At 53.4% G+C, this 12,634-nt stretch overlaps 4 protein-coding genes across 4 annotated transcripts; 2 read left to right on the top strand and 2 right to left on the bottom strand.

Annotated features, from left to right (window-relative positions):
• Nucleotides 1-718: 718 nt before the first annotated feature.
• Nucleotides 719-1,588, top strand: BGZ61DRAFT_535769 (glycosyl hydrolase family 61-domain-containing protein; the record flags this gene model as incomplete). Its single annotated transcript, XM_046254307.1, has 1 exon — nucleotides 719-1,588. One exon carries the CDS (start codon nucleotides 719-721, stop codon nucleotides 1,586-1,588), a length of 870 nt encoding a protein of 289 aa, XP_046100815.1.
• Nucleotides 1,589-2,799: 1,211 nt separating this feature from the next.
• Nucleotides 2,800-5,919, bottom strand: BGZ61DRAFT_535768 (putative alpha-L-rhamnosidase; the record flags this gene model as incomplete). The annotated part of the gene is made up of 1 exon (XM_046254306.1): nucleotides 2,800-5,919. The coding sequence occupies one exon, from the start codon at nucleotides 5,917-5,919 to the stop codon at nucleotides 2,800-2,802; it is 3,120 nt and encodes a 1,039-aa protein (XP_046100814.1).
• Nucleotides 5,920-7,687: 1,768 nt separating this feature from the next.
• On the top strand, nucleotides 7,688-9,286 carry BGZ61DRAFT_359350 (feruloyl esterase B; the record flags this gene model as incomplete). Its single annotated transcript, XM_046241071.1, has 1 exon — nucleotides 7,688-9,286. One exon carries the CDS (start codon nucleotides 7,688-7,690, stop codon nucleotides 9,284-9,286), a length of 1,599 nt encoding a protein of 532 aa, XP_046100813.1.
• Nucleotides 9,287-9,920: 634 nt separating this feature from the next.
• On the bottom strand, nucleotides 9,921-12,213 carry BGZ61DRAFT_496579 (uncharacterized protein; the record flags this gene model as incomplete). The annotated part of the gene is made up of 6 exons (XM_046251033.1): nucleotides 9,921-10,701; nucleotides 10,756-10,917; nucleotides 10,969-11,119; nucleotides 11,173-11,933; nucleotides 11,984-12,063; nucleotides 12,145-12,213. The coding sequence occupies 6 exons, from the start codon at nucleotides 12,211-12,213 to the stop codon at nucleotides 9,921-9,923; spliced, it is 2,004 nt and encodes a 667-aa protein (XP_046100812.1).
• Nucleotides 12,214-12,634: the final 421 nt, after the last annotated feature.

Raw genomic sequence — 12,634 nt, 5'->3', positions numbered from 1 at the left:
TTAATTTCAGCCTCAGGGCGCCGACTTATCTGACTAGGATTAAAGAACAGTATGCATGGAACCATAGGTCGAGGAGATCCACTACCAGAGCAAAATATGCTTTCATGCTTAATATCTACCATAAGCTATTTGGGGTGACGAAGGAACGTGGTGGCACTGAAAGCAACTCATCTCAATCCCATCTAGAATCCTGATGGTTGTTTGTCTGTTAAGAAAATTGTGTCCCCTCATTGCTCTACAGCTCAAGTCTTACCCCGCCAGAGTAATAGAATTGACATTCAGGGAGCTTGGACATGGTAGCAAAAACAAGCAAGCATCGTCTGTTTCACCAACTTGCCTTGGCCGACAGGTGCAGGTAAGCGACCTTGACAACTCCCACCAATAAAGTATCTAGCATAAGGGACGAACATCATAGGTCCAGCCAGCGGCTACGCCCCAGACTTACCGCCTCATTTGATGGACAAAAGTGGGCATCGTCAACCCTTGTATCTCAGGACGTTTGGCGGGGGAAGAGTACTTAAGGGATCTCGTTACCATCTTCTAGTTGATCTCTATCCGCTTATTCACCACACTCGACAACACTCTGTCTACTCCTTCATTCTTTTCACTCGCTAGCCGAGAATTGCATTCGCTTTTGCCCCGGAGGCTACTATCTAAACCCAGTCGTTTGAGATTCATTCACCATCAAGTCCCCCGTTTCGACCCTACACTTGACAAAATGAAGTTCGCTATCGCCACCTCTTTCGCTCTGGCCGCCCTGCCCAGCATGGTCTCGGCTCACTACTTCTTCCCTCACCTGTATGTCAACGACGTCAAGTCTGAGGAGTATGAGTACGTTCGCCGCTCGACTCAGGGATTCCAGCCTCACTTCGGCTTCGACATCCTGTCTAGCGACGAGATGCGATGCAACACTGGAGCCCAGGCCAATGCCGGATCAACCAAACTCGCCAGTGTCAACTCTGGTGACACCATTGGCTTTGGCACCAACCTCGAAGCCAACATTCAGCACCCTGGCGCAATCCAAGTCTACATGTCCAAGGCCACCACCGGCGATGTTACTACCTACGACGGCTCCGGCGACTGGTTCAAGATCTATGAGCTGGGCGCCAACTTCCCTATGCAAAGCTCTGGTGAGAACTGGCTAGTTTGGGGGAAGAACCGTATCGACTTCCAGATCCCCGCCGAGGTCCCGAGTGGCCAGTACCTTGTCCGCATCGAGCACCTGGCTCTTCACCGTCCTTCCGGTACCGAGTTCTACTTCAACTGCGCTCATGTCGAGGTCACCAACACTGGCTCTGCCCTCGAGCCTTCCGACTTGGTCAAGATCCCCGGTGTCTACGATAGCACAACGGATGGACTGTCTCCCAACTACAGCATTTACAGCGGTGGCACCTCTTACCCTATGCCTGGCCCTGGCGTGTTCCCCAGCGGCTCTGAGCAGAGCGCTGATGAGAACACAACCCCTACTACTACTATTGTCGACTCTACCCCTTCTAGCGTCGTGACGCCTCTCGCCCAGGAAGAGACGGGCAATGTTGGCTGCAACAGTGCCCGAGGCTTCTCTCGCCGTTACTACCGAGGTAACTAGTGGTTGACATTAGACCCTGGATATCAGTATCGGCGCCTGGAGCGGCGATGAAGAAATTCAGGTGGTAGCAGGTGATGTGGATGGAGTAGATAGATGTTGACTGGTGACGGGACCTTTGCATCCAGCTTTTGGGGGCATGTGGAACCGTTTTGGCCGGATCATAAGCATAAAAAATCCAAGACTAGTCCAGTTTAATAAAAGATGAATACTTTCTTGGAACGTATGACTTACGTCGACCTACTAATAGAACGCTGTGAGTAGAGCCAAACATGTTGCTTACCTACTATTGGTAAACTTGAAGGCATTTACGGTGATGGGATCGAGAGTGAAAGGGTGAGAAAATAACAATATTATGCTATGGGTATGACTTAAAATAGGAAAATAACAATATTATACTATAAGTATAACTCACTAATTATTTTGAGTATTAATTAATAATCTAGCTTTAATTTACACTAGTTACTATAAAGAAGTTAGGATGCCCTAGTACATATACTCAGAGGGGGGGCTAGAAGCTTAACAATAAAAAGAAAACACCAATAATATTATTAATAATACAGACTATTTGGTTTTTTTTTTAGCTCTACTCAATATCATCACATAGATCAAAGCCACACAGTAATCTCAAACAGTAGAGATAAACAATAAGTGCTACACCCAGCACATAATACAGACTATATATACCCAGCCTATTTAAAGGTTAAAATTTTACTCAGAAAGACTAAGGTTTCTAGTCCAAATGTTTGCCTTTTGCAGAATTTTAAACAGTAGTCAGAACAGTGATTTTAACAATGTCACTAGTCAGTATATTATCAGTATCTTGAATTTAGCCATATTCCGCTTTTTCTTTATACTTATACTGGCTCTATCTCCATACACATTTCAATAGTAAAGTAATCTAAAGAGTTACTAACACCACTAAGGGTACGGGTTAGGTTGTTATAGAAGCGAACGCAACTACCTACAATAAAAGCTGTCACTTAGTACAGTCAATCACACAGCCACTCTGTTTTAGACGCGGATCTACCCTCCGTCATCAACCAGACAGACGTCATGGTGCGCCTCACCAGCTCTACCACCACATGGATCCGACCTTCACCTGAACGACTTACGCCTAGGAGCCACCAACCTCTATGCATAGCAACCTAGCCCAAGTCCCCTCGCCGACACCCTTGCGCATGTAGGATGGGGAGGAATGCGGGAATGATGACCTAGGCAACTATCGTAGCCTTGAAGGTATGTGTGCCGGAGGGGACAGTGTAAATTGCGTAGCCATTATCAGTGCCAACACGCTTGGCACGACGGGAGGCTTGTACAGCACCTTTAGCTGGCACACGCACCTCGGCCTTGGTGTTGGCCGGGACCGTCACGCTCAGGGTGAAGGCCCCCTTGGCTGTCCTCTTCCACTCGCTGCGGGCCTCGCCCTTCGGGGTCTGGTAGGTCCCCGCGGCGCTCTCGAGGTCACCGATCAGCTTGGGCTGGAAGACGAGCCGATCCTCCCACGTGGAGCTGATGCTATTCAGAGCGGTTGGGCGAATGCCCGCGACGCCGGCGTGGAACCACTCGTCGATCTGGGCAAGGATCATGTGGTTCTTGGACGCGCTGCGGCTCCATTCCTCGCCGATGGTGGTGAAACCGCCCGGGTTGGCCTCGGTCGGGGCCATGAAGTAGCCGTAGCTGGGCCTATCGTTCTGCTGAAGCGCTGCCCAGAGCACGTCGTCGCGGTCGCCGGCCGACAGTGCTCGCACGATGGGGCCCATGCCGATAGTGCCACCGCTGAGATGTGGCCCTCGGCCGTCGCTCGAAGGATAGTCGTATGCGAGCTTGACCAGGGCATCAAGGATTTGCTTGTGGCGCTGATCAGGCACGAGCCCTGCATCCAGAGCCAAAGCCTGGGCGGCCTGGGTAGCGTTGCTGGTGCCGTTGTTGCCGGTGTTGGTGTAGAGGCCCCTGGCGTCGCTGTAGAAGGCGTCGTTGAAGGCGTCGCGGATCTCGCCGGCCAGGATCGTGTAGCGGTCGGCGTCGTCTGTGTGCCCGGTGATGTTGGCCATGCGGGCCATGGCTCTGATGGTGAGATAGTAGCCCCAGGTGCCGGTGATGCGGCCCGAGGTCTGGCTGTCGTCCTCGACCCAGTCAGCGAGGGCTGCGTCGACGATGTGCCCTTGGACCTTCTCGCGCTGGATGTAGTCGACGAAAGCCGTCATCCGGTCGTAGTAGGCCGCCATGACGGTCGTATCGCCGTACAGGTCGTGCAGCAGGGAGGGCACGAGCACGATGGCATCGCCCCAGTTGATCTCGTCGCCGAAGCGGCCGCTGTATCCCCAATCGTAGACGGGCGTCTTGAGCGCGACGTTGCCGGCCATGGACGTATCCGCGATGGACTGGCCCTCGGCCAAGTGCCGGATGGTGGTGCGCATAAAGGCAGAGAGGTGGAAGTTGCGGGAGATGGCGCCCATGGGCATGGTGTAGTCGGCCGGATACGAGAGCTTCTCGCGGCCCGGACAGTCGGTGAAGACGGACATGATGTTGGCCGCAAATGAGTACCGCACCATCTTATGGATGCGGTTGAGGCGAGCGTCCGACGAGGTAAAGGTGCCGGCGACTGGCACGTCTGCTTGTAGGCGTAGCCCGGTGACCAGATCCCGGCGGGGCCGGAAGCCGTCCGGAAGCCCGGAGACCTGGACCCACTGCATGCCGAAGTAGTTGAACTCCGGGTGCCAGGTTTCACCTCCGGCACGGCCCGCAGTGGTGTAGGTGTTGAATATGTCGGTGCCGCGAGATCCAGCACCCTGCGACGCACCCAGCGACGTTTGGTCAACGGTGCCGTTGGCTGCGAGGGACTCGGCGGGTGCCATCCTGACGGTGATGCCGGCCGGCAGCTTGGGGAGTTTGAGGAGCGGCCAACCGGCTATGTTCTGGCCAAAGTCGAACACCCAAGTCCCGGGGGCCGGGTTCGTGACCGACACCGGCGTGAAGCGCTCCTGGATCTTGACGGGCTCGGCGGCGCGGGCGACCAGCTTCGTAGCGAGGTTGGGCGGCGGCGCAAGGCCGGCTGCGACCCAGCCAAGATGCGAGCTGAGATCAGCGTTAGGGCCGTCCCAGCCGGCTTGTTCACGGCGGGCGTCGTAGTCGGAGCCGGAGTACCACCCGTTGGTGACCAGCGGGCCGAGCCTGGTGCGCCAGGAGCGGTCGGTGACGATGGTCGTTGCACTGCCGTCGATGTAGATGACCTCGAGACGGCCGATGAGGCGAGGAGTGACGGCGGCACCGGCTGATGCGTCGCTGGCGGCTATGTTGTTACCTGAGCCGGTGACCTGGGCCTTGGCTGCGTGTGCTAGTTTGAGTCCAGGTGTAAAGGTGATGGTGGTGGTGCCAATGGCGGTGATCTTGCGTGATTCGAGCTTATCACCGCCTCCACCCGTGTCGATGTTGATGGTGCCGCCTACATGGTACCCAGTAGTATTACTGAGCTGCACCGTCGTGCTGCCGGCCGGCGTGTCGGCGACGAGGGTGCCATTGCCCTTGAGCTGGCTCTCCCACCACGCGTAGGGCGAGTTGCGGCCGACGGCAGCGTTCTTGACGCTCCGGCGTACGTAGGCCGGGCCGTATCCGAGGCTGACGCCGATGGCATTGGCGCCGGAGCGAAGCGCCTTCTTGACATCGTATGTGCGGTATTCGCTGGAGAGCTGGTAGTTCGAGTAGCCCGGAGTGAGGACCTCGTCAGTTATCTCCTCTCCGTTCACAGTGGCGTGGTGCATCCCGACTCCAGACAGGTAGAGGCGAGCATCGACGACCTTCTTGCCCCTGGGGATGTTGAACTGGCGGGCTAAGAGCGGCAATGGCTGGTTCTCAGTGCGGCCGGGATAGTCGATCCAACGCGCGTCGCCCCAGTCGGCTTGGTCAAGCAGGCCCATGGTCCATGACGAAGACGTCGACCAGTCCGAGGGTTCGCTGCGGGCGTCCCAGACTCGCACTCGCCAGACGACAGTGTCGCGGGAGCCGAGTTCAATCCCAAAGGGCACCTGTTGCAAGTCACTGCCCACCTTTCCACTGTCCCAAACCAGCCTGCCCGTCTGCAGGTCCGCGACGGTGGCAGCGGCCTGGATTCTGTAGGCTGTCTGCCGGTCCGCCGGGCACAGGGGCTCGGCGCAGTCGCGGGCCTGCATCATCTGCCAGCCAAGGACAGGACGCGTGTTTCCGAGGCCCAGGGGGTTGTCGGTACGCCCGTCGACGCTGAGACGGACGGCCTTTACCGCGCTGTACGACGACGCCGCGGCAGAGACGGGGGCCAGCAGGACCGCGGCAAAGACGAGGATCGGCGAATACCGCATCTTGGGTTTCTATGTATATCGATATATATCATGTAGCTTCAGCCTGTTGGTGGCAAGGACCTGATTCATGTGGATTGACTTTGGAGCGGGCTTGAAGGCTCCCTTTTAACCAACGGCCAGCAAGCAACAGTGGGCATGATGGCGATGTGCGGATGACCGATCTTGGCCCCAACGCACCAAAGCAGCTCACGGAGCAAAAGGTACCGAGCGCGGGGAACCTCGATCGACTGCTGTTATTCGGTCCGCGGTGTATGTCGCATACGTAGTATACTGTCGTGCTCGTAAAGGCGCGTGATAGCTAACCTATTCCGTAGTTCTCGTGAGATGGCATAGTCCAGCAGCTATTCTACTCCAATCCTTCCGCGGCCCAGCTACGGCAGGCTTCTTTCTTCGCTCCGTTTGAGACCAAGACTTGACACCTCGTGACAGAAAACTTGCCCACGTCGTGAAGGTCGTGGGATAAAAGGGTCTCCAGTTCCAAGACAGGCATGCAAGTATGGTATACCTGTCAACATCCCTGGTAAGTGGAAGTGGACATCTAGACGAGCCCTAATGCAACCTGCTTACCGGTACCATCGGGATCCAATTGCTGTCCGCTCGGCTCCCACCCGATTCACCGAAAGCAAGGCAAATTGCGCCGAGAGATCAAGCCACCTCAGATTGAAACGGAAGAGTGTGGGGAAAGACAGGACACCCTGGACAAACCTAAACACCCATCCTTGCAATAAAATTGATATATCTCGGGGCTATTCCCCGACGCTTTGACTGACATTGAACTACATATCCACAACAATCACACGTATGATGCATATGAGTATCCAAACGTGACCATTTCGCTCCTTCTTGCACCGAGCCCCGGCCGCTTTTCCCCCGAGCCGCACTCGAACGCCATCTACACTTGGAAGACTTGGGTGCCTGAGCATATGGCGGCTAGCAACGCGTCTCAGGCGCCTAATCTTTTGACATCTAGTGATCGCCATTTAGAACAAGCTCTAAAAATGCAGAGGGAGACTCGCGGGTTAGTTCTAGAACAACTTGAAACACGTCTGGGCCCGAATCGCAAGTCCAAGCCAAATTAATCCTTGCCAAACGTCATACACTTCAATCAGCAGGGTCTCTCGTTGATCTCCGAAACCGGGCAGCCCGTGTGGTAGCCCTTGAGTCCCCCCCATAGTAAATATCCTCAAACGGCGTGGGCGATATGGAGATAGACAGCTGCTCAGTATGGTCTGCCTAGCGGTGTGTGGGACTTTTGGGCAACCCCAGGTTCGGGGGCCGATTGGGTCGTGTCCACATCCACGGAGAAATCGAACCGAACACGGAGATGTTTAAGAGGGTAAAGGGGGGTTGGCAGGTGGGCCTTTATGCGACCTACTCCAAACTTCGGCCCGTAACCAAGTATGCTATCTGGTAGCCATGCAAAAGACCTGCCGGATCTGGGCATAATGCCAGGACCACTCGACACATGGAGGCAAACTACTCGGGGAGGTCATCTCTTGCCTAAGAACTCTGACTCAATGACCCTTTTCTCTCATCCCTGAGGTTTCAGCAAGGTAACATGGCTGTAATGACGGCATGTAACGACGTCAGATGTAGATGTATAGTTCGTTTGTTATATATACGTTGTCTACTATTAAAGCTGCGAATCTCCCACAATCCAAGTCTTTTGCTGTGCATCTATGCCATCCAATAAAAAACTTTCCACACTGTCGCCTTGACTTATTTCTTTCTTACAGACACTTTCTAGGCCTGGTTGCTTACAGGCAACATGGTTCGGCTTCATAACCTCCTGCTCTCAGGGCTGGCCCCCATCGCATTTGCCACTGCTGACAACACCACCGCTTCTTTTGAGGAACGTTGCCGCAGTCTGCCCGCCTCTCTGAAGATTCGCAATGCGAACTCGACTACAGCCCAGTTCGTCGCGGCCGGCACGACCTTGACCTTCCCCAACGCCGACCCAAGCTGCGGCCGCGCCTCTCAGAACGTCACCGTCGACCTCTGCCGTGTCATCACCCAAGTTGCCACTTCGGCCAGATCTGGCATCAAGATGGAGGCTTGGCTCCCGGCCGATTGGTCCGGCAGGTTTCTGAGCACTGGCAATGGCGGTCTCGGCGGCTGTATCCAGTTTGAGGATATTCAGTACGCAGCTTCACTGGGCTTTGCGGCTGTGGGCACAAACAACGGCCACGATGGTTCGACTGGACAGTCCTTTCTCGGCAATCCCGACGTCATCGAGGACTATGCCTACCGTGCGGTGCACACGGGCGTAGTTATCGGCAAAGAGATTTCCGCAACTTTCTACGGAACACAGCATAAGACGAGCTACTACATGGGTTGCTCGACTGGTGGACGCCAGGGGTTTAAAGAAGCTCAGAGCTTCGCCGACGACTTCGATGGGATCGTCGCCGGAGCTCCAGCTTTCTCCTTCAACAACCTTACGTCTTGGAGCTCCTACTTCTACCCCCTAACCGGCCCGCCTACCGCCGACACCTTCGTTCCCTTTGAAGTATGGCCCGTCATCGCACAGGACATCCTCAGTCAGTGTGACCACCTGGACGGCGCCGTCGACGGCATCTTGGAGTCGCCTGACCTGTGCGACTATGACCCTTCGGGTCTCATCTGTGGACAGGGCCAAAACAGTTCGACGTGTCTGACAGAGACACAAGCCAACACAGTCCGCAGCATATACTCACCTCTCCTGGACGCAGAAGGCAGTTTCGTCTACCCCCGCATGCAGCCCGGTGGCGAGTCCACCGAAGCCGTCTTCGCCATGTTCAATGGGCAGGTCTTTGGCTCATCTGACTGGTGGCGCTATGCCATCTTCAACGACTCTAACTGGGATCCCCTAACCCTCAAGAAGGAGGATTTTCCCTTATCTTCCACTCTCAACCTTTTCAATATTGATACTTGGGAAGGTGATCTGTCCGCGTTCCGAGACAGGGGCGGCAAGCTCCTCCACTACCACGGCCAGGTTGACGGCATCATCACAAGCGAAAACTCGCCCAGGTACTACGAGCACGTGTCCCAGACCATGGACTTGGCGCCGAAAGAGCTTGACGAGTTCTACCGCTTCTTCCGTATCTCAGGCATGGGGCACTGCTCTGGTGGGCCCGGTGCCAACGTCATTGGCAACGGTGGATTCTCCCCGGCGGCCAGTCTGGAACCAGAGGAGAACGTATTGATGGCCATCGTGCGCTGGGTTGAAGAGGGAATTGCTCCAGACGTGGTGGTCGGCACGGCTTGGGTGAACGGAACGGCGAGCGACGGGGTAGATTATAAGCGTCGACACTGCCGTTGGCCTTCGCGTAACGTGTACCAAGGCCCTGGCAGCGTGAAGGATATTGACAGCTGGGCATGCGTCGAGTGAGAGAAAGTCGGAGCGGCCTTTTTCTTTCATTATCGTGTGGGGTTCTTCCTCATACCCTTTTAGATAGAGTTGCTTCGTCACGGTTCTGGCAACCCGTGAGTTTCCCAAGCGATAAGACATTATAGAACATATAGACTAGATTATTTCATCGGTAGTTATATACGTGCTTCCTCGTCCATCCTAAGTAGTTTTGAGCATAGTAGGCATATGAAGAAGTTAGACTAAGCTATCAGGGGGCATATAGGAATGAAGAATAGGAGAGAGAAATATACTGATTCTTCTACTGTCTTCAGTGGTGTATGCACCGTATTTTCCTCAGCTATCGTTCATCATCCCTCGACGAGATCAATGGAGCCGCGGTCTGGACCTCAATCAAGCCCCAATTCCCTCGCCCTAGCTAGCTAGTCGGATACGTCACAATACACATACTTGGCCTCTTGACAATTATTCTACACTTCAAGGTGTAGAAGAAATAAATAATTCTCTTCCAACGCAGTTATGTTCTATTCTCCACCCCTCACAATATCCGCTTATTTAATAGACTGGAAGAAAGAGCGTTGACCACCCATCTTCCGGAGACTACCTCTGACTTGGTGATTTGCTCAACTTTGTCCATGGCTATTTAATGATCACACTATGGCATGCCTGGGTCATCGAACATCCTGCTTGCCATGTTCAACTCATAACCAGGTGTTGAGAAGTCGAAAAGACCTTGGTCCAGAATCGTAGTCGGGTCAATGAGCAAGAGATCCGGATCAAAACTAGCAAATGACCCATCATATCCGTCAAAGCCCTCAGTTTTAGGGGAACCTGCGAGCTCGATCAATGTTGATTCAGTTCCAATGCCACCTCCCTTAGAAATGTTCAGGGGGAAACTGTATTGTATTGGCAGAGCCACAACAGTATTCCACCTCTGGGCCAGCTCTTGAAGGAGGATCATTGCTCGTTTAGCCCGAGAGAATTTCTTCTGCATCGACTCTAGAGCTTTGAAGCAGGTGCGAAACCTGCTAATTGACTGGCTTTTAGCTGTACTGTCAGCAGATGTTGCGCCTAGTAGGAGCGCAATCGCGGCAGTAAGGATGCTGTGAGCTATGAATGGCGGCGCATCCTCGAAAGAAGTATCCTTTTCGTGCTCGCGAATTAGGCGTGCCATGGCCCCAGCGGCTGTTGACATTGATTGAATGGCCAGTTTATATGCGCTTGTTTGACGATCTTCATTGAGATATGGACGATGAATCAGAAGCTGAGAGGTGTTGTATGACATATGGAGGTAGATCAAGTTAGGTGAATGAGTGTCACTAGTTAAGCGGAGGCGATAATCCAGTTGTCGATGGAAAGACAAGAGCTGCTCACGAGCTTCTAGGAGAAGCCTTTGCCTTTGCGTGAAATCAAGGCCACTGAACTCAAATGCGTAGCTAGCATCGTTTCTACGTCAGCGTTTCAACTGGCACATTATAAAGAACGCTTACATCCTGTCCATGGATTGATCGTGGATGAACCACAATCTACACTGAGCTGCAAATATGAGCTCATCTTGTGAAGGAGGAGAGCTAGCTGCGCTCAGAAATGGAGCCGCCTGGACGCGCCTCCACGGTATCATGCAGTTTCTCCCCAACAAGGAAGTTGCAATTCTGCTGCATGATCAGAATAGCTTTCATAGATGGAAGTTCAGTAGAGCGTACCTATCTAGTAGAAATGATGCCCAAAATGCCTTGACTCGGAGATTTTGGGAGTCTTTGGTCGTGGGCGACTTTGCAGATCTTGAAGTCTCATTCAGAGAATCTAGAGAGCTGACGTGAAGACCGAGATGGAGGCAAAGGCTTGCAGCCATGGCTTGAGAGATAGATCAGTACAACAACATGGTCCGGCCATCGTGGATCACTTACAATTATACATCCAAGCCATATTTTCTTCATCCAAAGCAAGACCTCTCCATGACAAAATTCCCAAGGCTTGAACGGTGTAAACATCAGGATTTCTGTGACACTCGTGCAGTGCTATTGTCCTTGCATATGAGGAAAGGTCGTCTCCCAGAGTTCGCGATTCTGGCGCGTCAGAGAGGACAGTTGCCGCTGCTAGAATAGCGCATTCAAGCAGCTCTATATTCGGCGAGGTGTGCATTTTGAGGATCTCTATCGCCGAGGCATCCACAAACTGATGTGTCTGGTTGATCGAGCGCGAAAAAATATCGATTAGATGCACTCGAGAAGCCTGGTCTAATATCGGTTTGGCGGTGTCATGGATATCAAGCGTGGTCTGGACCTTGTCAGAGTTTTCCAGTCCAGGGCTGATCTCGTGGTGAACAGTAGGGAAGCAAAAGTTGCCTGAAGGACCAGTGAATGAAGTTTCACCGTCGTCCCGGATTGTCATCCGCCACATCATGGTGCTCACGTCATTGAGGGCAGACGCATCACTACTGGAAATTCCGCCGTCGCTAGGGCCAAGGTCTGCAGAAGCCTCCAGCCCAGTATCGTGTTCTGTAGTGTGGCTCGTTTGTTGTGTGTGGACAGTACTCTCCGCGAAGATGCTCTCGATGGCGGTTGGGCGGTTTGACACAGCGTCGGATTTTTCTAGGGACACAGTATATTCTTGCAGGAGTACAATCTGCTGCTCCAAGGATGTGATATAGTCATCGTCCCATTTTCTCCTAAATTCCAATGAGCCAACGCAAACGGGGGAAAGGATGTGGGCACCAACTTCCGAGGCTTCTCCTCGATATACTGGCATTCTTTATTGTTTGCCTGGCACCACGAGCAGGCTGGCCGCACCCCATCGCACTTTTTATTGAAATTGGTCAGCTGGATATATAGGAACACACACAGCAGTTCCCATTCGGAAGGACCCCGAGCATAACCTACCTTGCGCTTCCGTTTACGGCATATCTCGCAGGCAAGACCGATCCTGGGGCGCTTCTCGTTCAGCTCCATAAGTCCCGGGCGTCTCGTGAATGGTTTCCGTGAGATCCAAGGTCGTATTCCACTTCTTTTCCATCTGCTAACGCACGTTCGGTATCACAAGTTTGTGCGTGGGGTAATGGCTCGCAGGAAGTAGGAAGCCTTAAAGCTTCGGAAAATGGGGGAATGCTTCCGTAACATAAGCGCACTTGGCTTATCGGTTGAATTAGTCTTATCACAAGTCAGATAAGCTGATAGACAAAGCCCCTGTGAGTGGACAGCTATGATGACGTAAGCAGGATCCGACCCCACCTTGTATTTTGTGCTTAACTTTATGCAAGATTCCAGTGTAGGGTAGTTTTGTCGAGCGAGAAGTGTCACGACAGGACAGTATCCAATTCGTGCCGCGGACAGAATAACTTCTGCTGGTATGGAGTCTTGTGCCTTCGTACAC

Source organism: Ilyonectria robusta (genome assembly GCF_021365365.1).
Source record: "Ilyonectria robusta strain PMI_751 chromosome Unknown BGZ61scaffold_18, whole genome shotgun sequence".
NCBI lineage: Eukaryota > Fungi > Ascomycota > Sordariomycetes > Hypocreales > Nectriaceae > Ilyonectria > Ilyonectria robusta.
The sequence above is the reverse complement of the archived record's forward strand: the minus strand, read 5'-3'. Positions and strand labels throughout refer to the sequence as shown.